Source organism: Trematomus bernacchii, unplaced genomic scaffold (assembly GCF_902827165.1).
Source record: "Trematomus bernacchii unplaced genomic scaffold, fTreBer1.1, whole genome shotgun sequence".
In the NCBI taxonomy this organism is placed as follows: Eukaryota; Metazoa; Chordata; class Actinopteri; order Perciformes; family Nototheniidae; genus Trematomus; species Trematomus bernacchii.
In genome coordinates, this window is record NW_022987689.1 from 15,933,775 (window position 1) to 15,959,482 (window position 25,708).

The 25,708-nt window shown below is 41.2% G+C and overlaps 2 protein-coding genes across 6 annotated transcripts; one reads left to right on the top strand and one right to left on the bottom strand.

Annotated features, from left to right (window-relative positions):
- Positions 1-2,800: 2,800 nt before the first annotated feature.
- LOC117488267 (sentrin-specific protease 5-like) lies at positions 2,801-17,171 on the bottom strand. 4 transcript variants are annotated; one of them, XM_034137072.1, is made up of 11 exons: positions 16,981-17,171; positions 15,761-15,829; positions 14,845-15,608; positions 14,631-14,736; positions 13,758-13,905; positions 13,610-13,657; positions 5,656-5,733; positions 5,426-5,563; positions 5,227-5,310; positions 5,045-5,095; positions 2,801-3,344 (listed from the first exon to the last, which is right to left on the bottom strand). In XM_034137072.1, exons 2-11 carry the CDS (start codon positions 15,793-15,795, stop codon positions 3,228-3,230), a joined length of 1,569 nt encoding a protein of 522 aa, XP_033992963.1. In that variant the 5' UTR covers positions 15,796-15,829; positions 16,981-17,171; the 3' UTR covers positions 2,801-3,227. The 4 variants fall into 4 exon arrangements, with proteins under 4 accessions (XP_033992963.1, XP_033992965.1, XP_033992964.1 ...); XM_034137074.1 differs by having other exon boundaries at positions 15,701-15,829; positions 16,981-17,164; XM_034137073.1 differs by having other exon boundaries at positions 15,686-15,829; positions 16,981-17,164.
- Positions 17,172-18,962: 1,791 nt separating this feature from the next.
- LOC117488496 (alpha-2-HS-glycoprotein-like) lies at positions 18,963-23,512 on the top strand. 2 transcript variants are annotated; one of them, XM_034137446.1, is made up of 8 exons: positions 18,963-19,329; positions 21,474-21,584; positions 21,721-21,802; positions 21,904-22,058; positions 22,167-22,262; positions 22,369-22,440; positions 22,545-22,602; positions 22,693-23,512. In XM_034137446.1, exons 1-8 carry the CDS (start codon positions 19,132-19,134, stop codon positions 23,064-23,066), a joined length of 1,146 nt encoding a protein of 381 aa, XP_033993337.1. In that variant the 5' UTR covers positions 18,963-19,131; the 3' UTR covers positions 23,067-23,512. The 2 variants fall into 2 exon arrangements, with proteins under 2 accessions (XP_033993337.1, XP_033993336.1); XM_034137445.1 differs by having other exon boundaries at positions 22,545-23,512.
- Positions 23,513-25,708: the final 2,196 nt, after the last annotated feature.

A 25,708-nucleotide genomic window follows, 5' to 3' on the forward strand; every position in this document is an offset into this window, starting at 1 on the left:
AGGTCTGAACAATGTTTAATATCTCTAAAAGTAAGAATCAGATTTAAAAGTTGTGTTACACGAATAATGTCGGAAAGATGTGTAACATTTTAAAGTTGGAATGAGGTTTCTGAGTGAAAGTATGAATGAACAGTTAGCAGTTGAAGTCGCATGAAGATTTGTTGAAGTCTGAAGAATATCTCCATTGACTTCAATGGTTAAAAATGTGATGTATTATGGGATGTATCTCTGGAATTATGAAAGTTATTAATGATAAAAGTAATAGCGCCCGATTCCCGACCGAGCTGAACGTTTTGATGTTTGAACGGAGTTTCTGCGATGTTGAATGTGGGAGGAGAAGACGGACAAAATAATTGGACGGAATAATAATAACTTGTTTGTCCGTAGCTGTATCAGCATTCCCACTAAATAATGATATTTGCCACTACTGTCGTGAAAAAGGCCATTGGAAGGCAGAATGTCCTGCGCTTAGAGCAAAATCTGAGGGAGGAAGATATTTTGTTAGGCCTGTTGCGTTGGCTGCTCCTGTGAAAAGCTGCTGTGTTGCCGATGTGCTTACATCCCACTTATGTGGATCTGAGGTTTTGGCATCTTATGCTCCATTTATACGAGACGGCTTGGTGTCATTGGTAGGTAGCAATGTCAGAGTTCCAATCAAAATCTTGCGGGACACAGGGGCTTTTGACTCCTATATTGTTGACTCTGTTTTGCCTTTGTCTGATGAAAGTGACACTGGTGACACAGTTCTGAGTTGGGGGATGGGATTAAAAGTTCTTCCTATTCCTGTTCATAGGATATATATTGACTGTGATCTTGTTAAGGGTGAGGTGGCTGTTGGTGTACGTCCAGCTTTGCCAATAGAGGGTATACAGTTCATTCTGGGCAACGGTTTGGCAGGTAGCAGAGTCTGGACTGATGTTCCCCCTGCGCTTTTAGTCACTGGCGGTCTGATTGAGTCAGGGTCTGAGGAGAGCTCTACAGGGTTGGAAGACGTTACGTCCTCTTGTGTGATCACTCGTGCTATGGCCAAAACTATGCTTAGAAACCAGAAGACCAAGCATTGTCCCACTAGTCAAAGTGGTCGTGGCGGCGGCGGCGTTGATGGTGGTCGTGGCGGCGGCAGCAGGGGTCGAGGAAGAGGCAAGTAAATGTTCTGCTATCGGTGTGGAGACCAAGGACACATGGCTCGTGACTGTGGGCATGCCAACGACCGGAAGTGCTACTCCTGCGGTGGGCTTGGTCACATCCAGAGACGTTGTAGTAGGGTGAAATGTTACAGGTGTGGCGACATTGGCCACGTTGCGGTGTATTGCAGTAAAGCCAGTGAAACTAACTGCTACAACTGAGGAAACACGGGCCGTGACGGTAATGTATTGTCTGTCATACTGTTTTGATAAATCGTTCTCGCTCTGCCCATTTTCTTTAAAGTGTGCTTCTCAGGTAGCCTACCTGTGTTGCTAAAGATGTGGCTGGGTGTTGGAGGAGCGGTTGGCAGTGTGAGGGTTGTATGTTGCAATTGTTGGTTTTGTTGGAAGTGGGGTGCCTTATGTCTTGTGTTTTTGTTTTTCATTACTGGTGGGTTTTTTTTTTTTGTCAGGGTTGGGGTTGGTGTGCTGGTGGTCCTGGGGACACCGACTTTAAGGGGGGGGGGGGGGGGGGGGGGGGGTGACGACCCCTGCCTTGTTATCTCTTGTGTGTGTGTGTGTGTTCCTTTAAGGTTCTCCCTTTGGTCTATCAGCTGGGATTGAGGACACCTGGCGGCCGGTACCAGAGGGTTAAAGGGCCTGAGTGAGACCCGCAATCTCTCTCCCCCGCAGAGGACCTGACCTCGGAGCAGCCACGTCGCTTCGTCTTTTTGCTTTTCCTTTGTGTTAGTTTTTTTGGTTTACGTTAAACTTTTGTTAATAAATATATTTTTCATATATGTTCTTGTCCTTTCCACGCTTTTTGTTATGGCCAAGAGCCAGGCCATGACACAGTAGACACAAAAGACTAATATTAAACTAAACATTTGAATAGTAGGGCCCCTTTCAAAAAATGTAGTATCCAAAAATCAGGGGTTATCGGTAATCTGCACACAGCACGAAAAAAGGGATAATTTCGCATTTTTCACATTATCTTTTTTTTTAAATAGTTAAAAGGACTCTTCACACCAAAATACCAAAGATATATAAGTTTACTCATACCTGTAGTGTTATTAATATGGTAAAAAGAAAAATAGTTATTATAAATAAATAGCACTGAAGGTAACAGGGAAAATATATATTCTTTCATTTTTTCATTTCAAACCTTTATTTAACCAGGTAGGTCCCATTGAGATATTTAAGAGTGTGGGCATAATTTGAACAAATATACTATGTGTAAATCAGCATTTTATTGTATCTAGTGTACTGATAAGGTCAGTAATAGAAACATGTCTGTTGTGAACAGATTTATCTGGTAATGAATATTACATATTGCGCAATATATTAATTAAAATATATTATTTATTAATTTAATCTGGTTCTCATACTGAAAACCTAACATTAGTTTGTATTGTGCCTTACATTTCCATTTTTCTCTTGAGCACTGCTTTCTTATCAGTGTATGAATTATGACAGGGAGACGTACGCATGCAGGTATAATCACTGGATATAAAACAAATACCGGTCTCTATTTAGATATGTATTGTTCTTTGTGTATTGATGAATATATATGTACCCTGCGCTCACGCATGCAGTGCACACAGACAATGCAAATAATAAAATACATTGTGACATTTTTCGAAATTGTGCTTTATTTTAACTTCATGAACTTTTTATTTCCATTATTAAAACAAACAAATGTTTTTTTTAATGAATAAAATACATATCCTTCATTCAGTCATCTGTGTCTAACGGCTGAAAGAGGCACAATTACACTTATAAAGTGTACAGAATCTTGATCAGAAAACACACCTTTTTTTTTTTTTTATAAGACAGGCCGAACATTAAGGCTCTGTTGGTGCAGTGTAGATGTGTAAACTCCAATCCATGGTCTAACAGGAACTTTCATTTCTTCTTGAATACCATGCCTGAATAAATATTGATCACATAAAAACAGCAATCATAAAAACATTGCAACACTCACAGCGCTGAAGGGCTGCAGTACAGCGGATACTGAGGCCCTCAAAGTGTGGGCTGTTTATTTCCTACCCTTTTCGGATATTATCAGTGAAAAGGGTAGGAAACACAACTGTCTGATCGTGGTCAACCCTGTTCATGGAGCGCACAGTCACAGAGCTCTTTGTAGATCCTCTTGCGTATCTTTGGTATGTCCTTCTGTGAAAACTGCTGAGGTTTTTCCAGAGCGAGGCGTCTAGAGTACTGTGAAGGAGAATGTAATGAGTTCAATACCACGATTATGGAAATGAAGCTCAGCGCAAGTTCAACCAGGAAGACCGTCTTTACTCATTCATCTACTATTTCTATGTTACTACTCTCTCTCCTCTCAATAAGTGATCGGGGGTGTCACTCCCCAGCTTAACCAATCACTTTGCTCTATTCCCACAAGCCTATCATAGCGCTCTGCTAAACCTTTTAAATCTGCTCTCCCCCCTCCGACAGTTGTCATTTCAGGTGACTCGACGCAACCCTCCTCAACCCCTTTTCACCTTCTGTCCCTCTGAATCCAGGGTCAAGCTAAGCCACTCCTCTTCAGACCGACCCCAACTATCCATTCACCACCACCAGTGTCTAGACCCCGGTGGGTTCATCGGATCGGTTCTCCCCTCCCGAATGATACTCCTGCACAACAGGGCCTAATCGCCAAAACTCCATTACATTCATTTGTGTATTCCTGGCAATAAATATGTATTATTACATCAAAACCGTCTCTCCTGATTGAAGTAATGTAGTATATAGTAAGGGTGACTGTGGCTGCGAGGGAGTGCGGTCATCTTTCAACCAGAAGGTTGTGAGTTCGATCCCAGCCCATGCAGTCAACATGTCGTTGTATCCTTGGGCAAGATACTTAACCCTGAGTTGCTACCGATGGCATGGCCAACGGTGTGTGAATGTGTATGAATGTTAGTTCCTAGAGTAAGGTACACTGCTCTGTATGAATGGGTGTGAATGGGTGAACGACATGTAGTATATAAAGCGCTTTGAGGGGTCTTAAAGACTGGATAAAGCGCTATATAAGTACAGTCCATTTACCATTTATACTCAAATAAATAGTTAGGATGTTTAGAAGAGGGGTAGCATAAGATACTTATCCATAGTCAGGAGAAAATGTCACCACCTGTGGAACTCAAGCAATGAACTGCTGTGGATGGGGGCGACACAGAACATATTATACCCAACTAATGGAAAGACCCATTAAAAAAACCCCGATATCAGTTTGAGTGTACGCTATATTTAGAATATTTTCACTGCTTTACCTTGCAATGAAAGATCCCTTTCTAACAGGCAACTGAAGCTGTTATATCCATCTAAAATATCTTCAAAGTTACTAGACTTCATTGGAAAAAACACTTATTTAACCTTGCAAAATATGCAACCTGCTAGTCTATAGCTGCTTTAATTGGTTAGTTAGTTTGGGTACTGTGAGACTTTTGTGAATCCAAACTAACCATTTAAAAACACAAAAATCACACAATAACACAACAAATCCAAACCAATAAAGGCAGTGATAGACCACAAAATGCCTTGTTTTATCAAAGTAAAAATACTCTTTTTGTAAATTGAGTTTGGTGGCTTTGAAGAGAGCATTGATAAACCTAATAGCTTCATTTCCTGGTCTGAAAAATAGGCTATATAGCTGTCTGAAGACGAAGTGAAATGGTGATATATTCTCAATATAGTGTACACTTAAACTGATGGATTTTTGTATACCTTTTGTTGCTTCCCCCTCCACATCAGTACATTGCTTAGCTTCCTGTTGACGCTTCTTATTGTTTCTCCAAACGGGTGTGCCGTCCACCATCTAGTGTAGGTAATACACCGACTATGGATAAGAACCTCATACAACCCCAAGCTTCAAACTATCTGCACTATCCCTTTTTGCCTAATAAACATGCTCGTACCTCCAAGACAAAAACTCCGCAGTCATTTTCATTGGTCTGCTGTGGGATTATCTGTAAAGGACAGCAGGGGGAGACAAGACATCACATGAGCTCTGTTTTATGCATTTGTGAGATTACCTTATGTATATTATCATTACTTGTATTATCATTATCAATAACCTTACACCATCAAAGGAACATACCTCATCGTACGACACCGCCCAACCACTTTCAAAATCAGTTTGCTTCCTCTCCCTTGCTTCCACCATCAAGTATTTCAGGATGTTCTATAATAAGCAAAACATAAAGAAACACTTTAAAATGTCTTGAGGATAAGAACTAAGCGCAGGAGAAGCAACTGAGTTTTTTAAGTAGATTGCTAGACAAGAAACATGAGGTTACCCTGGCGACCTTCTGCAGTGCGTTCCCCTGAGAGTCGTAAAGGCAGATCTTTTTTTTTGCGATGTCGGCCGTCACCAGACACCAGTGAACCTCCAGGTGGATGGGCACCAAAAGCAAGCTCTTGGAAAACAAGTCCACCTGCGCAGGAAAGATTAAAGCCACTCTGATTTATCTTCTTTTTGTTTCAGAATCATTTTATCATGCAGACTTTAAAGTTATTTTTTCCCAACCTGCTTCGTCCATCTCTTAACACCGTCGTATCCTTTAGTCATGAGCTGCCTGTGGAAGAAGCTGTTCAGAAAATGGACCTAAGAGTTGGGATGAAAAGAAGATACAAATTTACAATAATTAAAGACTGTGGAAATGAATGTCAATCAATCAATCAATCAATGTTTATTTATAGAGCCCAATATCACAAATGTTACATTTGTCTCAGTGGACTTCACAGTTTGTACAGAATATCAGTATGACAATACGACACCCTCTGTCCTTAGACCCTCACATCGTACAAGGAAAAACTTCCAGAGAAAAACCCACAGTTTAAAGGGGAACATGGGAGAAACCTCAGGGAGAGCAACAGAGGAGGGATCCCTCTCCCAGGACGGACAGACGTGCAATAGATGTTGTGTGTAAATCGAAGAGATAATACATTTTACAGCATAGGTAGACCAAATGTTTGGAAATGCATGTGTCTATAATAAGAAGATGAATCCACGAGGATGTCAACAATCCTGTGGGAGCCATCAGGGAAGTAGTATGATGAGAGTCAGGCAGGACCACAGTGACAGGTTCAGGCAGGACCACAGTGACAGGTTCAGCCACGACTCGAAGTCCAGGACTGAAATCCAGGACTCAGGATAGAGGATCCAGGACACATGATCCAGGACTCAGGATCCAGGACTCCAGATCCAGGATCTAGGACACATGACTCAGGATCCAGGACACAGGACCGCAGCAACAGGATCAGCCAGGACTCAGGATCCAGGCGTAGATAGACACCAAAAAGAAATTTGGGGGAAGCTGGGTTATTCGGAACATGAGAGTACACAGGTACAGACAGACAGAAGGAAGAAGTAAGGTCCCCCCCGACAGTCTAAGCCTATAGCAGCAAAACTAACGTGTCTACGTACATGGACTCCCTTAGGATAGGTTGAGGGAAAGGGGTAGCAAGTAAGAAGTAAGGAACAGAGGTGGAGAGGCACAACGTGTCTACGTACATGGACTCCCTTAGGATAGGTTGAGGGAAAGGGGTAGCAAGTAAGAAGTAAGGAACAGAGGTGGAGAGGCATAACGTGTCTGCGTACATGCACTCCCTTAGGATAGGTTGAGGGAAAAGGGTAGCAAGTAAGAAGTAAGGAACAGAGGTGGAGAGGCACAACATGTCTACGTACATGCACTCCCTTAGGATAGGGTGAGGGAAAAGAGTAGGAACTAAGATGTATGCACATCTATACTGACCATGAGCGCATTGCTCCTAAAAAGTTTTTCTGGCGCTGACACCAATCAACAGTTGTGCGTCGACTCGGCAGGGATCAAGGCACGTGTATGCCTCTCCCTGCTTCCACCGTCGACACACACAACCAAATGACATCCATACCATCAGTAAGGAAAAAGAGTAAGAACTGAGATGTATAGGTGAAGAGGCACAACGTGTCTACGTCAATGCACTCTTATTAGATTCTCTTATCAACTATAAGCTTTATCAAAAAGGAAAGTCTTAAGCGTACTCTTAAAAACGGATAGGCTGTCTGCCGCCCGAACACAAACTGGAAGCTGAATCCACAAAAGTGGAGCTTGATAAGAAAAGGCTCTGTACTTTTAGAGACTCTAGGAACAACCGTGCATGCTTGGAACGCAATGCCCTAGTAGGACAGTAGGGTATAATTAGTTATTTAAAGTGGACCTATCATGCTATATTTGAAAAATATATTGTAGGGCCATACCTATATAAAACATGTCTGTGAAGTTTTTTTTTTCAAAATACCAAACAGATCACCCATTGTAGCCATGCCTCATATTGCTCAAACCCCTCTTTTGAAGCCCTGTTATGCGGCTTTCACACCAGCGCTTTTCCCTTTCTAGCTCCTAGCTAGAGCTTTTCTGGTTCAGCTCCGGTTTCCATTTTCTGCTCCCGCTCTGTTCACACCGCCCAGAGCTGCCGCTGCTGCGTCATGACGTCACCGTTTACATCGCTGATTTTCTCCCCAACGGAGCTCACAACAACAACAACAACAACGGGGGACTGCGTCGGGTCGATGATCGTGTTGCTTTTAATCATACGAAGCCAGATTAAATTAAATAACGACTTCTCCAACCTTATACTTTTCTCCAGAGTGCCGTGGTTCATTGTTTATTAATGTGTTTCAGCGGCATTTACCGACCGCTGCAGTGCTGGCTGCTCTTCCACGGGAGTTTATTCTCCCGTTAGCTCCGGGTTAGCTCACACGGCTCTAAAGTATTCACTGTCTGACTGTCACACAAGCAGCTGATACATATCCCCAGTTCCCCTTAAGTGAATGTGTGTCAGTCTGAATTGACGCTGTTTGGCATCACAACGCTGTTATGAACGTTTCTCTGGTATAACATGGGTGATGTTAGCATAGCAACCGAAGCTAAACTGACTACTTGCTAAGCCGTTTTCTACAGGCACATTTTACCGGCGTATTTTTCATTATGATTCTACTTGTGATAGTCGGACATGACAACCTGTGCAGCCCATGTATTGATTCCATCCGATAGCTGCTATAATAAAAAACAAAACGTCTGCCTGCTCTCCACAATGATCAATAACAGCGAACGCATGGTCAAAGTAAGGTACAAATAAACAGAATCACACGAAGCCTGGTTAGTGTTGCCTGACTTTATAAAGTGTGTTTTTTTTTATAAGTGTGTGGTTGCCTTCTAGTCACTTTGCTCAGCGCTACTGCTTGTAGGCAGGCATGACGAGACTCTTCAGTCGACCCATGTTCAGGGGAGGTGGGTTTAGTTTCCTGCACGCCTCGACGTAAGTGAGACGTAAGCGACGCCGCCTCTTAGCTCCGAAGCTCTTGCTTCTAGACCGACAATTTTTTGGAGCTGGAAGTGAACCGGATTCCGGAGCTAAGAGGCGGCGCCGCTGCGGTGTGAACAGGAAAAACCGGTACTTTTCAGGCTCTAGCTCCGAGCCGGCGCTGAAAACGCGTTGGTGTGAAAGGGGCATCTGAGAAACGCAGATTTTGGGTCCTTAGCTTGAAATAAATAAATAAGAGGAGGCGGAGCTAATGCCTGATCAGAATTCTACCGGAGATAAAGTTAAATTCGGTTGTGATAAAACGCCATCCTGTTTAAACCACGTCAAGGATTATTTCTGAAATAGTATGGAGCTCAAATGCTTTTTCTCTTGCAGGTTTATCACAAGGCGAGTTCTTTTTTTATTTCCTGATTTTTAAAACACATGTGCTCTTCAATACAGGTTAGCTCTGAGTGTTAGCGAGGCTTGCTAATGTAAACAAAGACGTCCAAAACACGTCAGACATTGTTTCTGATAGCAACTTTCTGTGGGTCCGCCGACGTCACCTCGGATGGACACGTCAGTTCGGATGGAAATCTGTATCCGCTCGTTGTACACCCGTTTTTAAAAGATTTGGGTACGGAGGAAAAGAGAAAGGGTTTTATTTTCTGACGCTGCGTGAGTTCCCCGACGCACTGGGGACACATATTTATGTATAAAAGACATCACAAAGTGCATTTTGCATGATAGGTCCCCTTTAAGGTAAGATGGCACCTGCCCATTAAGGGCTTTGCAGGCGAGAAGAATAATTTTAAATTCTATCCTGTGTTCTATAGGGAGCCAGTGTAAGGCAGCCATAACAAGAGTAATGTGGTCCCTTTTCCTAACTCTGGTTAGTACACGTGCTGCAGCATTTTTGAATTAGCTGAAGCGACTAAACTGACTTTTTGGTACACCCTGATAATAAAGAGTTATAATCCAGCCTTGAAGTAACAAATGCATGGACTAGTTTCTCTGCATCGTTTTGAGGCAAGATATGCCTGATCTTTGCTATGTTACGTAGATGAAAGAAGGCGGTCCTTGAGATTAATTTTATGTGGGCATTAAAGAAAAAATCCTGATCAAATATAACACCAAGATTCCTTACAGTCTCACTGGAGGCCAAATGAATGCCATCCATAGTTAATATATCTTTAGGTAGTTTGTTTCGTAGATTCTTTGGGCCGAGTACAATAACTTCAGTTTTGGCCGTGTTTAACATAAAAAAATGTAAGGTCATCCACGTCATCCTTGAGGCAGTCTTGAATTTTATTTAGATGATTGGTTTCATCAGGCTTGATGGATAAATATAGTTGAGTATCATCCGCATAACAATGAAAATGTACAGAGTGATTCCTTATAATATTGCCTAACGGAAGCATATATAATGTGAACAAAATAGGTCCAAGCACTGAGCCCTGTGGCACTCCATGGCTCACTTTGGTTTGCATGGAAGATACATCGTTGACACACACAAACTGAGAGCGTTCAGATAGATAGGACCTAAACCAGCCTAAAGCAGTTCCCTTTATGCCAACTAAGTGCTCTAGTCTTTGCAATAGGATATCATGGTCGATAGTATCAAATGCAGCACTGAGATCGAGCAAGACAAGTCCTTTGTCTGAGGCTATTAGAAGGTCATTTGTGACTTTAACCAGAGCTGTCTCTGTGCTATGATGTGTTCTAAAGCCAGACTGAAAATCTTCAAATAAATCATTGTTTTTTAAGTAATCACACAACTGTTTTGCGACTGCTTTCTCAAGAATTTTTGAGAGGAATGGAAGATTAGAAATAGGTCTATAATTGGCTAAAACCTCGAGGTTGTGCTTTTTAAGAAGCGGTTTTATCACTGCTACTTTAAATGATTGTGGAACATAGCCTGATAATAAAGACATATTCATAATATTTAATAAAGAAGTGTTAATTCATGGAAAAACTTCCTTCAACAGCTTAGTTGGAATCGGGTCTAAGATACACGTTGATGGTTTAGAACTTTAGAAGAAAGAATCATTGAATTCAATTGTTCAAGGTTTATGGGTGAAAAGCATTCTAATTTACTATCTAGTGTAATATTAGAACTTACGTTTCCGGGAGCTGTTGATAACACTATACTGGTCAAAGGCAAGAGGTCATTAATTTTGTTTCTAAGAGTAACAATTTTATCATTAAAAAAGCACATAAAATCATTACTACTGAGTGCTATGGGAATAGAAGGCTCAGTAGAGCTGTGGCTCTCTGTCAGCCTGGCTGCAGTGCTGAAAAGAAATCTTGCATTATTCTTATTCTCATCTATTAATGAAGAGTAGTAAGCTGCTCTCGCTTTACGCAGTGCTTTCTTATATTCATTGAGAGTAATATGCCAATTAAACGAGATTCTTCAAGTTTAGTGGAACGCCATATCCTTTCAAGTTGTCTCGACTTTTGCTTTATTTTGCCGGAAAATTGTCGGATAAAGCAGGATTATAGATTAATAGTTGCTCAATTTCAATACCATAAATCAGAACAAGGTTGAGAGTGTGATTATAACAGTTGGTTGGTTTATTTACACTCTGAAGGAAACCAATATAATCTAATATAGAGATAAATGCAACAGTAAGGCTATTTTTATCGTCGTCAACATGAATATTGAAGTCACCTACGATAATTACTTTATCTGTTTTAAGTACCAAAGTTGATAAAAACTCAGAATTCTGATACAAATTCTGAATAAGGACCTGGTGCACGGTACACTGTAACAAATAAGATTGGCTGCAAAGTTTTCCAGGTCGGATGCGTAAGAATAAAAACAAGCCTTTCAAAGGAGGTATGATTTAATTTTGGTTTCGTATTGATAAGTAAACTTGAGTCAAAGACTCCACCTCCTCGGCATGTGCCTCGAGGAATATGAGTATTGATATGGCTGGGTGGAGTGGCCTCATTAATGCTGACATATTCTTCATGTCTCAACCAAGTTTCAGTGAGAGAGCATATCAATATTATAATCTGATATTAAATAATTTACCAATATTGCTTTAGATGCTAGAGATCTTATGTTTAAGAGTCCACATTTAATCTTCCTATTTTGTTGTAGTGTAGTAGTTGTTACATTTACTTTTATTAGGTTATTATGTATGACACCTCTATTAGGTTTTACCTTAAATTGTCCTTGGGCAGACACACACACCGTTAATATTGGGTATTTTATTGGGTTCGGGATTCCTATGGATGACTGCCCAGGAGAGAGCGCAGAGAAGCGTCTCAACTCCAGAATGTGTATTATACTAGTCAGAAATTCAAACATAGTGGATACGCTTGAAATAAAACGTGTCTGAAAGCACTTTCAAAGTATTTACCAGAGGTGTGGACTCGAGTCACATGACTTGGACTCGAGTCACCAATTTGATGACTTTGGACTCGACTTGACAAAATCACAAAACACTTGCGACTTGACTTGGACTTGAACACCAATGACTCGGGACTTGACTTGGACTTGAGCCTTCTGACTTGAAGTGACTTGATCATTTAATTCAGGGGTCTCCAACACGCCGATCGCGAGATGCCGCTAGAAGAGCAGACTCCCGTCGGGGAGAGCAGAATCTTCAGCCGCTGCAACTCTTGCTGAGAATCCATGCAGGCAGGGGCGGGACTTTATTTTGCTGAGCCACCATGCGGCCAATCATATGCGAGGACACACTAGGATCATACCATTATGTGAAAGAAGGGTGGGGGGCAGACGCTCCAAAGACAGCAGTTGTAGTGGTACAGGCCAGCTACAGAGCCACGGGGAGACGGGGAGCCGGATTTAAATGCAAGCGCGTCGGAAAAGTCAAGAAATTTGCGAAAACCGAAAAAAGAAGCAGCATCTGGCTGCATTTCAATGATATTGGAGAAAGCAAAGCTGAGTGCAGGATTTGTAAAATGAAAATAACCTTCAGAGCAGGGGTTTTTTTTTTGGTAACCACTCAGGATTTATTGTCAGAGGTGGGAGAAGTTCAGATCTTGTACTTGAGTAAAAGTACCAGAGTGTAGGAATACTCGGTTACAATAAAAGATCCTGCATTCAAAATGTTACAAGTAAAAGTACAAAAGTATTAGCATCAAAATATACTTAAAGTACCACCTGCAGAGGGATCTAGATTCAGGTGTTTTTTTCCCCATAAAGACCGGCTCGCTGCACATTATCCCTTGCATAAAGATAGATTGTGGGTCCCTTATAACATGCTGTACACAGTGGAAATAAACATTCTGGTTACCTTAACATCAGGGATCTTATCCATTAAACTCCTTCTGAATCAAACCGTCACGGTAGCCTTACCTTACTGATCCCTCTTACAATAGAAGACAAACATGTTACTTTACCAGCAGAGAGAAAATTGATTATTCAATTATTAATGTGACTAATAAAGAGCAGTTTGATTATTATTCTGTTGATCGATGTCATTACATTTGTTGAAAAGCACATAAGGACTTGTTTAAGACTCGTTTTGTCAAAGTTTAGGACTTGGACTTGACTTGAACTTTCCCATCCTGACTTGAGACTTGACTCGGACTTGAGCGCAAAGACTTGAGACTTGACTCGGACTTGAGCGCAAAGACTTGAGACTTGACTCGGACTTGCAAAACAATGACTTGGTCCCACCTCTGGTATTTACTGCACAGTTTGGATAAAGAAATAGCGCAATTATGGGAATTATGGGCAAGTATTAACTAACTAAAGGAACGTTACAACAATTCAGGAAATCCCTTATATCTAGTGGTTGTCTGGCAATAGTTGCCATAACGATGACAAGTCTTCAAGAGGTCCCAGCATTTGACCAGCAAATAGTCCCAAATATAACCTTGTAAAACAATAACTGTCATTTTATATAAGCTGTTAATAAGTGAGCTTTGGAGATGCTGCTTGGCACATATTGTTACTTTTGAACAGAAATAATTCCCCTGTTCAGTCTTCTGCTAAGCTAATGGTAGCTAAACTAGCTTAGTATTTAGCGCACAGACATGGCAGTAGTATCAATCCTTTCATCCAACTTTCTGGAAGAATTTATAATACCATAACTGGTAAAGAATATGTATTTTAACACTGGAAATATTTTTAAAAACCTTGGCAGGTAAAAACTTCACCAAGCTGGTGTTCCAATTATATTTAAAAAAGGAAAAAACATGTAGGTAGAATTTACCTTGTGATGCGCGGATTCCATAATCAACTCTCCATACATGTTCATGACCTTGAAGAGACAAAACATTGAACATTCAGGCTTCTCTTCTTTACAGAAAATGTTCTTCTCAGAATCAGCATGAGAAACCTAAGGTGTGTGAGATGCTGACCTGGTCGTTGAGCCAGTTCTGATCGGCCAGTGTGGACAAGTCCTCCAGAGTCAGCGTGTGTTTCTTGTAGAGCACCTGGAAGCAGGGGACGGGCTCCTGAAACATCACATCTTGGTATTTGGTCACTTCTTGGAAGACTATATTTTTCCTGCACAGAGAAAAAGACAATATATAATTGGTCCTGAGATGAAGGTCGTTATAGACTCCATTCTGAATGCTCCACTTCTAAAGATCTTGTAACAAAGCATGTCATTTTCTGCCACTCAATCAAAGTAAAAAGAGTTTGGTCTTTGAAGTCATCTAGTCCCAGTTAGGAACAGGACTCCTTCAGTGTTCAATATTCAGGAGGTATTTCTCGGGAGACGAATCATCCATAGAAGTCTCACTGTTTACGAAGAAAAACTCATAAAACACTAAATAAAGGAGTTTCACACTAAACTCAGTGTTTATACAGCAGACACATGGAGAGGCGGAGCGACTGCAAGACAATAGCCAAGCTTTGTCTATCTTGTTTCTTTGATAACTCAACTAAATGAATAACTTAAGTTAATATAAGAGTTTTCCTGGTGGACACAGACCAGAGGAGCTATAAGCTAAAGGCTAACGGGCAAAGATATAACAAATGAATTGTTAAATGTGGGTAAAAACTGGTTTATAAAGGTTTCAGGCAGATAACAGCGTTGACGTTAGCGACTAGTTGATAACTCATGAAGACAAATGCTACATATTATCCATTATGCCAAAATGGAGCAGTATGGCAACTAAAAAAGTACTGCTATTGAGTCAATAGATTTTCATCCAACAAGCAGAGAGAACCAAACGATTCGAAGTTATTTAAGAAGGTCCGATTCAGAGTTCTTCACAAAGATTTACCTGCCGCTGAAATCCGTGTTGAACTTCCTCTTCAGATGTCTCAACACGTCTCTCTTTTGTAATGGGATGAAACTACCATATATTCTGTAGAAATCCTCCAGAAATTCTAGAGAAACATGGAAACATAGTCATCTTAAAAAGCAGCTAAAAACTGAAAATGTTAACAAAATATATTGACACAATATTGATTAAAGTAAATATAAAAGTTATGTACCTTGGATGTCTTTTGCCAGCAGTCTGACGTCAGTTGGAGGAGACTTACTGCTGATGCCATTATTCGTGTGTCTGTTTGGAATCTGATTCTGACCTGGAGCCACAGAAGTCAAATGATGCGGAGTAGATGGGACGCCAGCCTCTAGCCTTTGAGCCTGAACCAATGTCCTTTCTTTATTTAAATGTGAGTTCAACCCACATGCATCACTTTCTGTATTCAACACAGGTTCCATAGTTTGAGAAAGTGTTAAAGGGTCTGTAACTTTACTGACTTGTTCCAAAGCTTCTGTTTTCTGAGATAGCAAAGTTTGACTCGTGTTACCCTCAGAAACATTTGTGTCCTTGACCTGGTTCTGCAAAGAACTGGATGGATTTAACGTTTCTGACGGACTGACAGATTCACAAAGCGAACCTCTGGTCGTTACCTCTGAAGCTCCAGTGTCACACCTGAGAGCCGATGCTGTGTCTGAATCTTCTAGCTTTGGTGTGTGATTGGTTGGGACTTTGTTTTCCTGTGGCTGTGTCTTCACGCTGAGTAAAGGGCTGGAGGTGATCCTGTGAGCTCTTTTCTTTGCTCCGAAAAAGCATTTCTCCCTCCTCTTCCTCCACATCCAAAGCTGTAATTTAGAGTACACGTGTTTCTTGGCTCGTATAGGAAGGGGAGAAATTCCCTTGACTAAAGACAGGAATCCCTTTTTCCTCTTGAGGCATTTTGCTTCGCTCCGCGGGCCGCGTGTTCGCTGCATCTGGGAGAGATTGGTCAGACTGAAAGACAAAGGATCACATGAGAGTTGTTGGTATCCCGTCAGATCACTCATATGCAACACTGCTGAAGTACTGACTAGGCCATGGATCACCGTCTCTTTAACACTGATTCAGATTGAGATCCACGTTCTTCTGATACTTTAGATCCTCACCCACACCATGACAGCTCACTCTCCTTGTATTTCATTCTGCTTTCAGTAGCATCTCAAGTAGAATGTCAGCTGCAATACAGAATGTTATTATAGAAGGTTTCACATGGGTTTTTCCTGACTTATGATCAGGTTTGTTGGTAAGCATGAAGGTTATGGATGGTTAATGTAGTAGTTACATAGGCAGTGGTGAAATGTAACTAATTACCCGATTACTGTACATACGGTGTATTGGTAACAATGTTGCAAAAATCATGATACAGGGGTTACAGTATGATTCAATAGATTGTGTTACCAAAAGCAAGCTGGCATGGTGTATAAACACTATAAAATGCTTTAAAAAAATTATCAGTGGAAAATAAAATAACATACATGTTTCATGAAATATGAACAGTTAGATCTGCATTTGCTTTTATCACAGTATCATCAAACTCTGTTTTTGAAAGTACAGATCAGCATTTGATACAGTGTTTTAGAAAATAAAAAATATATAACAACACATCATATTGCAGTACTCAGGTGTATGAACATGTTCTTACACCACTGGTACTTAGGTTACTTTTGAAATATTCGAGCCTACTTTTAGTATTTTCAAGTTCTATTTATGTCACTGTGTTTTTTTAAGTAAGAAATACTGTAATTTTACTGCAACACATGTATTTAGTAGCTGGGGATACCCAACACATACAGTATATATATATATATCAAATCAATCAAATCATATAATGTTATTATATAATACTGACAGTAGCCATTATGCTGCACTTTCACTCTTGAGTACATTTTGCCTATAAAAGGGTAGGAATGCAGGATTTTTACTTTAATTGTAGTATTTATATATTGGCTACAGCAACTTTGGAGCTTCATTGCAACAACAAAAACGTTTTTTTTTAAATCCTGCTATAGCAACAGTTATTTGTACACAAAGGATCTAAAAACTGGCAAAGATGTGGAGATACTCGATGCATTTCCAATGGTTGTCAAAGCTTTGCATAGCAGTTCAGGTAATCTGTCAGTTGCACAAGCCTAACATATATATATATGTATATATTTGATTTCCTCCTGAATTTGACACCACACAAGGCTCAGTTTTCCCTGTCAGGTGTGGTTTCCTCTTGACATGAGGATTTTTAAAGGAAATACACTTGCTAAAGAAGCTAACACAGCTAGGTTTACTGACACAACAACAAATGGTGAGCCGCTAGCTAAACATGCTGCCTTACCGTTACTGCCTCGTGTGCCTCTCTGACGCTCTGGAGAAGGATGAATTAATGTCTGTAAAGAGATACCATATCTACTTGTTTGTGAATGAAAGTAGTTTTAATTGTACACACAAAAATTAGCTGTTTCACCCTTTAAACATAGAGCGCACTTCCAGCGAGTGTTTACAATCTAGTCCACATTGGCAGTCGCGTGGGCAATGTGTCACTCCTGCGTAGACCAATCACATTCATCCTTTTCTTCTTCTCTTGCTTTGTTGGCGGATCAAAATAACTTTGACAACTGTACCGCCACCTACTGTACACCACTGTGAAACTTCATGTTTTGTAATTATTCTCATCAACCTTGAGTCAAGTAAATAATTCCTCTCTGGTAGCTCTTGGTGTGTTCCCAGCACCAACATCAGATTGCTGTTTTGCACATTTGTCATTTAACTTTTATCTTTCTGTTTTATACATGTTCTAATGAAATAGGATATGTTCCACATTTTATTTAGCTCCACAGTTCCCCTTCTTTGTACTTTTCCATTTCCCCATTACAGACATAATGGCATTTAATCCTGTGTGATCCAATTTGAGACTAGTATTGATTTTCCTTCGCATAACATTTCTTATCAGTTCTTTGTGATGACTCACTTCTGAAGTTTGTGAAACCCCCTTACTTTCTGGTAGGTGGAACTAGTAATAAGATAAGATAAAATAGTACTTTATTGATCCCAATTTGGGAAATGTTTGTGTTGCAGCAGCATCAAAAGACATGGCATTGTACAATACAATTAAAAGACAAGAAATAAACAAGAAAGTAGAAAATATACATGTTAAATAATGCTATTTCCTTTCTTAGTGTACTTTTTTTGTAAGATTATTAGTACACATATTCCCTTTAAACCCTTTTAGACATGTTAAACTGAGGGATATAAAAGCCTCTGTTTGTTCTTGTCTGTGTGCATTTGAGATAATGGTAATAACTATTCTCAGGTACTTGTTTTATCTCCTTCTTCATTCATTTGCCATTCAGTTTCTGTTCTAAGATACTCACGTCTATCTTTATTTTTGGAAGAGGGGGTACTCTCAGTGCAATGGATCTGGTGAACTCTGAGCCCTCCATTCCATAATTATGTCCTTGCTCTTTCTTCTTCCCTTGTCCACACCCATGGACATTGGAATGTTCCTAACAAAACTGTTACATTTTCTTTGCAAGTTTTCCTTCTCAATTCCTTTTAACCTGACCAGCATGCAACTCAGAGTTTCTCCCTTTATAACTCCACTTGGTCTCTCTTGCTTAATCGTGGTTGACCTGCCTTAACTTTTGTCTGTTTTTCCAAACTGGGGCCGTGCCAGCAGCATAAGCATAATTACATAAGTATGTAATACACTGACTATCGGTACCTCACACAACCCCATTCCAAAACATCCAAACTATCCCTTCAATGTATGAGCCCAAAGTCCAAGGCGTGCACAGGATGTGGACGAGTGCATCCTTTGCACAGCTACATCCGATTATCTGTAGGTTTTGACCCCGATTCAGCTCCCTAAAAGCGGATCTTTTTACTAGTAATACTTTAATCATTATTTCCGATAAGTAGCCTGTTCCTGACCTGGAGTGTAGACCCCTTGTGCAAACGGTGAAACACAGAGCAAATATGTGGGTGTAGTAGTGAGTGTCCCTCAACTATGTCCCTCTTGTTGGCAAATATCCTCTTCACTGAAGTGTCATTGAACAAGTCATTGGGTCCTTGCTGTCTGCTGGTTACACAATACGGGTGTTTGTCTGAACATGAATCTCTTCACACATTATTATTTTATTCACGAAACATTGGTGTTAAATCTGCACAGCCTACTAATGGAAATCCAAGATAGTGTGCGATATTTCTACATATCTCGCCATAGTGAACCGTGAAGGACTTGAACTCAGACATGCTCGTCCCGGGCAGACTTTGGCAGCTTCCATTTGTTTTGGCACCAATCCTAAAACAGAGGACGATCCACATGTGACGCAGGAGTCAGGAGGAAAGATCATGGGGTTTAACTTGGCTGAGTTTTCTGATTTAAGTACAGGATATATACTCTGCAGGCTACATGAGCTTCTCCTCTCCTTCTAACCCTCATCTGCACCACTGCTCTGATACTTCTTGATTGCATCTATCGAATAAAATGAATGCCCTGGGTGTCACTGTGGTCCTGGGGCTACTGTTAGGGGTTTGGGCTCAGACCAACATAGAGCGACCTCAGTGCGACTCCCCTGAGGCAGAGGAGGCTGCTCTGGCGGCTCAGGATTACCTCAACGCCCAGCACACTCATGGCTACAAGTATGCACTGAACAGAATCGAGGACATCAAGGTTTACACTAAGGTAAGTCAGCAGGTGGATTGATTGATTGAAAAGTTTATTAACAGCTTGTATATTGGGTACAGTACAGTACAGCTCAAAACATACAATTGTTAAGGGGATGCAGACCAGAGAAAGACTTTCGTCTTGTTTACATCAGGGTCCCCCATTTCCAATTCATCATATCATTTAAGACATATAAGACATATATGACATACAGATGGCTTATTTACAATTTACATACAGGTGGTTTTTTACATACAGATGGATTATTTACAATTTTCATTTTAGATTTCGTTCTAATACATCCTAACCGGACATTTAAGACATACCAAGTCTACAGATATACAGTTAGTAACAGAGTCTAAAATGCGAGTATATACATAGATGGGGGGGGGGAAGCTGTCCATTGTACGACAGGTTGAGATTTGTACCATTACCGGGGCCAGTTTTGCAATGCTTTCCCCCGAAGGTGCTCTTTAAGAGAGGTTTTGAAGGTAAGTATAGTTTTACTTTCCTTTACAGTTGTGGGAAGAGCGTTCCACCTTGATGTGGCATAATTGCGAAACGTGTATTCCCCTTTTTTTGTGCCAAATCTGGGTTTTACATGATTTGTGGAGCTCCCTCTGGTGTTATGATCATGGTATTCCTTGACCTTTGGGAAGAATTTTGACATGTACATGGGTACCATAGAGGTGTAGTGGATCTTGTAGACCAGGCCCATTGCAAGTAGCTGTACTCTGTCGTCTACTCTAAGCCATCCTAGGTTGTCAAAGTGGGCAGAGGTGAGGTGGGTTCTAGATGAAAGGTCAAGCAGTAGTCTGATCAGTTTATTTTGCGATGTTTGAAGTTTTGTTTTTAGCGCCTTGGAGGTGCTATGGTACCATGACGTGCAAGCATAGTCATAGTACCCTTGAATGAGTGCTCCTGCCAGAGTTTTCAGGGTGTTTTTGTTTACCAGAGAGGAGATCCGGTATAGGAATCTAGTTCTTTGATTGACTTTTTTTATTACATTGGATGCCATTTTGTCACAGGAGAGGTTTGCCTCAAGAATAGATCCTAGGTATGTAATTTCCTTCTTACTTGTGACAATAATGTCACCCACTGCAACTGAGAAGTCGTCGGATTTGCTGAGATTATGTTTCGAACCGAAGAGAATGGACTCTGTTTTACCCAGGTGTAATGATAATTTATTATCGGCGAGCCAGGTGCAGATTCTGCCGAGCTCGGAGCTGAGGGTTTTTTCAACCTGCAATCTGCTCCTGTCAGAGACCAGCAGGGCTGAGTCGTCCGCGAACAGGAACAAGTTGCAGTCACATGCTGATGACATGTCATTTGCATAAATTAGGAACAGTAACGGACCTAATATGCTTCCTTGTGGAACACCACAGCTCACTGGGAGGGGGGGGGACAGAGTGATTGTGCGCAAGTCAGGAAACTTAGGCCGTTTCTCAATGTCGAGTATACCTGCTGCAGAGCCACTATTTCAAGTATTCTACGTCATCGAATGGCGCCGAAGGACTGTTTAAATGCATGTTAAATGCCCAGCATTCGGCGCTACTCGATGACGTAGAATACTTGAAATAGTGGCTCTGCAGCATGTGTACTCGACATTGAGAAACGGCCTTAGAGTGTGTGTAAGTCAGCATGTTTAGAGTCGCATTTATCAGGAGGTGTAGAGTGTTTTTAAGTCAGCGGGTTTAGAGTAAGTCAGCAGGTGTAATTTTTGTGTAAATCAGCAGGTGTAGTTTGTTAACAAATTAGCAGTTGTAGTTTGTTTATATATCAGCAGGTGCAGTGTGTTTAAGTCGGCAGGTGCACAAATATCCATACAGATAGTTTATTTTTCCTCTGCTAGCAAGAACTTTGAATGCAATGCATAACAAAAAACTCATGACATTAATTTCCTGCATTACAGGATCACATCATTTTGAAGATTAATCTGTGATATGAATGTATATCTTTTTATGAACATAACAAATATTTCAAAAAAAGGGAAAGAAATGTCCTATAAAAATATGCTATGCTTAAAAACATGTAGTAAAATGTCATGGGAAAGTGCATAATATAGATAAAGTAAAACATTCATGGTGAGTATACCTTTAACAATTGCCCGTATTTAACAGAACCCTTTAAAGTCATTAATATTCGTTTTTTTCCTTCCAAAGCCTGATGGAGACAACACATATAAGTTGGAGATAGAACTGCTGGAGACAGACTGTCATGTCCTGGATCCCACACCTCTTGCGAACTGCACCGTGAGGCCTAAAAGAATGACGGTGAGGCATTACTACACAGAAGCTTTCCTACTGGAGCTAAATGAATTAGACCAAATGTCATGGTTATGATAATATAAGGCTGTGAATTAATGATAGCGTGTTCTGCCAAGTAGACTGATTCTTTGTCTCTTACCAGGCAGTAGAAGGAGACTGTGATGTGCTGCTGAAGAGGGTTGGCGGAGTGATGACCGTCACAGCATTCAAGTGTAAAACAGAAGGTAAAACATTTCTTGGTCAACAATATGACACCCACATACATTCTGAAGACGCCCAAACATGTAACCCATACAAAGAAAAACCTTTCTTTAATGACATATAGAATCTACGGAGGACTTGTGCTTGGGCTGTGCTACCCTCCTTCCCCTAAACGACACTACTGCACTGGACTTTGTCCACGCCTCTCTGGCAACCTTCAACAACATGACTGAAAAAGTCACGTACGCTGTTATGGAGGTTGGAAGGATGTCATCAAAGGTGGGTCCAATCACGTTAAGTTCTTTTCCCCCCCCCCCCCCCCTTAAGATTTAATGGATGTTAAATATGCTTATCAGTCTGTTAATACTTCTCAATACCTTGTTTAAGGTTGTGTCTGGGGGGCTAATCTATTTGGCAGAATATGTTGTAGTTGAAGCTAACTGCACTGATGACCCCTGCGTTCCCCTGAATGACGCCATGGCTGTAAGTAAACAAATCATAGAACTCTTAGAACTCTGATTACTAAGGCACCTCTCAAAACAGCTTGAAATTAACACAATTCAGTTAAAGATTTTATTTTTTCCACCAGGCACGTGGTTTTTGTACCGCCAGAGGTTCTAGCATTGATCACTTAGTGGACTGCAAGATGTTTTTAACTATGGTAATATACTGTATTTAAGTTCTCCAATTTTTTATTTATATCCAAAACTGTACTTTACATAGATTTTTTGTACTAAGCTTATGTTGATGGAAACATTTTTTCAGATGCCTATTATAGATGCCAACAGCACTGTGGCAGATACCAACAGCACTGCAGCTGCAGATACCAACAGCACTGCAGCTGCAGATACCAACAGCACTGTGGCAGATACCAACAGCACTGTGGCAGATACCAACAGCACTGCAGCTGCAGATACCAACAGTACTGCAGCTGCATCTCCTGCCATGCCACAGATGGTCCACATACACACAGGCAGCCTGTCACCCAAGCTTGGTCTGAGGTACCACAAACTGACTACTCTCCATGACCCTGAGCCAAGTGGCTTCCTGTCCTCAGAATCTACAGAGTCAGCCGAAGTTGTACCTGTAGCCCCGGCAGTGGTTGCTGCTGCTGCTGATCCCGCTGCCGATGCTGCTCCAGCTGCTGACGCTGGATCGGACTCAGATTCCTCAAACAGTGCTGAGGTCCTTGTTATTGTGAAAATAGATGTACCTGTCGCAGCTGCCCCAGTGGTTGACCCCATTGTTGTTGTGCCAGTGTGCCCAGGAAGGAAAATATTCTTTTAAGAGTTAAGGTCCTACAGAATCTATACTTGCTTCTTTCAGCTACACTGGCACTAAACTAATGTGGTTGGTAGATGTAACACCAATACAACAAAGAATAATCCATTATAGAGTGAAACTAATTAATTGCAAAATGTGCCTAAAATCAAATCTATACATACTTGTATTGGATGCTGAATAAAATTTCCTAAGTCAAAGCTTTGTGTTCTATTTGGTCACCAGTCATCCTTTAAATGTACCGAAACATTTCTGCTGCACTACATTTCCTAGAAGCATTAAATAGTATACCCAAGGCCATTGACAGGTTCGATGAGGACACACTGATATCCGTCATGCCACATATTTAAAGGTGATTGTGAAACAAATGGCTTTGCCAAGTGTGTTGACTAATGCCAATGACATCCCTGTGAACCCATTGACATTTCCCAATAAACAACATTTTGAAATTGGCCTGTTCAGATACCAACTGATGACCCCTGCATTCACCTGAATGACCTTTGTCTAGACAGGTTTTTAAACACAAATATGTTTGAGGGGTAGTTCACTGGTTAGAATTACTGTAAAAATGGTAGTTACAAATCTTACATTTGAAAAATATATATTCACGTGTTCAAAAGAGGAAAATTCCACTTTAAAATATTTTACGCTTCATAAAGACACCCAACTGTTACACCTTGGCACAAAAGTTTAGTGTTCTACTTCAGGGTCAATATTGTCGAATGGGGCAATTATAGTAAGTCTGTTTACATGAATGGGTCAATGTTCAGGAAGTACCAGTTCATGGCAAGAAAAAATAAGACAAATAAGTTCAAGGGCAATGCACCTTTTGATTCTGAATAGCAGCAAGTTACAGGGGCAAGCCGTCCACTTGAAACCTTGCAAATATAAAGGGTGTCAGTGATTGTCAATGCAACTGCAAAAGGAGACGAGTACAATATTCTGCTTTCCTCCTTACTCACATTTTGCAAGTCAATTACCAAAAACAGACAATTCGGAATTCCACAAGCGTAACAGGAAAAATAAAAAGCCTTAGGTATTCATTTCAATTGTTTATTCAAATTTAAGGACTCATTTCTGTTTCCTTTTCCATATCCCTTCTCTGAAGCAGTTGGCTCAGTCCTGCAAGAGAGGCACACATTAGTCCAAGTTACTGTAAAAAAAAAAACATTAAACGCATTCACCATTTAGAGTGTAAAACAATAGTTTACCTTTTGGATTATCATCAGACTCCCTTCCTGGTGGGCCATGCTGTAGAAGCACATAACTCTTTGGTTCAGAAGAGTGCACAGTTTGCTCATGTTCATTTACTTTCTTTGAGGCAGTCACATATGGCTGTGAGGCGTTGCCAGAGGCCCTTGATTTGACATCGGTATGCATTTGAGCATCTTGAAGCATGTAGTATGGGACCAGAAGATGATCAGGTTCAGGACCTTTAGATAGACTGGCTTTTTTGTTTGATGGCTGTAGTTCCTTGGCTGGAAGCACATTTCCCCGCTTTGCTTTATGCTGCAGTTGTAGGTATTGGCCAATATGGGACATGAAATTAGGCCCTGATGGATAACTCATGCCCCAGGGTGGTAATTGGCCCTGTATGTTATATGGCTCATATTGCAGCACTTGATTAAATGGTTCATTACCTGGAGCCTGTGGTCTAGAAGGCACATTGTATTTAAATGGCAATTGGCCTTGTGGTAAATATTGCAAATTAGGATAAGTTGATCCTGGTACACTATAAGGATAAACTGACCATTCAGGTTTTGTTGGGTTGATTAAATCATGGTTTGCAGCAGGAATGCCATCTAGTGGTTGGACGTTTGGTTGCTTTTCATGTCGAGATGGAAGTGACTGAGGTATAGGTGAAGATGTTGTAGTAGGTTGCATTGATGTTTCAGTTGGCTTTGGGGCAAATCCCAAGCCAAAACCAGAATATGCCATTGAAGGAAGGAAAGGCAGTCCTGAATGGAATGAAGGTGAATCTGGAATGCCAAGTCCAGCAGGGACTATTTGATGGAGATGTTGATGAAAAGCAATTTGAGGACAGCAATTAGAAATTCCAGATGGGCAAAACTGAGGACAGTACATGGGTGGCATGTATGGAATGCCTGTTGAGTGAACTGTGACCTGTTGTGGTTGCTGCAAGGTGGTAGCAGGGGGTAAAGTTACAAGTTGTAGCTGTGGTTGTTTAGGAGCATCCGTTGCCTTTTCAGGCTCTGGGGAAGTAGTTTGCTGTTCAGTCTCTGGCTGAGGGTAGTAGGGGAATGGTTGTCCCTTAGGAGTGTCAGGCTGTGGAGGTTTGGGAGAAGCAGTTGGCTTTTCAGGCTCTGGCTGAGGGTAGTGGGGGAAAGGGTAGAAGGGCTGCTGTACTGGGCCCTGTGGGGCGTCAGGCTGTGGAGGTTTGGGAGCGGAAGTTGGCTTTTCAGGCACTGGCTGAGGGTAGTGGGGGAAGGGGAAGAAGGGCTGCTGTACTGGGCCCTGTGGGGTGTCAGGCTGTGGAGGTTTGGGAGCGGAAGTTGGCTTTTCAGGCACTGGCTGAGGGTAGTGGGGGAAGGGGAAGAAGGGCTGCTGTACTGGGCCCTGTGGGGTGTCAGGCTGTGGAGGTTTGGGAGCGGAAGTTGGCTTTTCAGGCACTGGCTGAGGGTAGTTGG

Bases quoted from the DNA above. Each gene is read 5' to 3' on its own strand.
- LOC117488267 (XM_034137071.1), bottom strand. From the start codon at position 15,661: ATGAGTGATCTGACGGGATACCAACAACTCTCATGTGATCCTTTGTCT. The intron at 5,564-5,655 runs GTTGGGAAAAAA...TTTCCTGCGCAG, and splicing joins TTAAGAGATGGACGAAGCAG to GTGGACTTGTTTTCCAAGAG. The intron at 5,311-5,425 runs GTAACCTCATGT...TGCTTATTATAG, and splicing joins CACTGCAGAAGGTCGCCAGG to AACATCCTGAAATACTTGAT.
- LOC117488496 (XM_034137445.1), top strand. From the start codon at position 19,132: ATGAATGCCCTGGGTGTCACTGTGGTCCTGGGGCTACTGTTAGGGGTT. The intron at 21,585-21,720 runs GTGAGGCATTAC...GTCTCTTACCAG, and splicing joins TGAGGCCTAAAAGAATGACG to GCAGTAGAAGGAGACTGTGA. The intron at 21,803-21,903 runs GTAAAACATTTC...AATGACATATAG, and splicing joins ATTCAAGTGTAAAACAGAAG to AATCTACGGAGGACTTGTGC.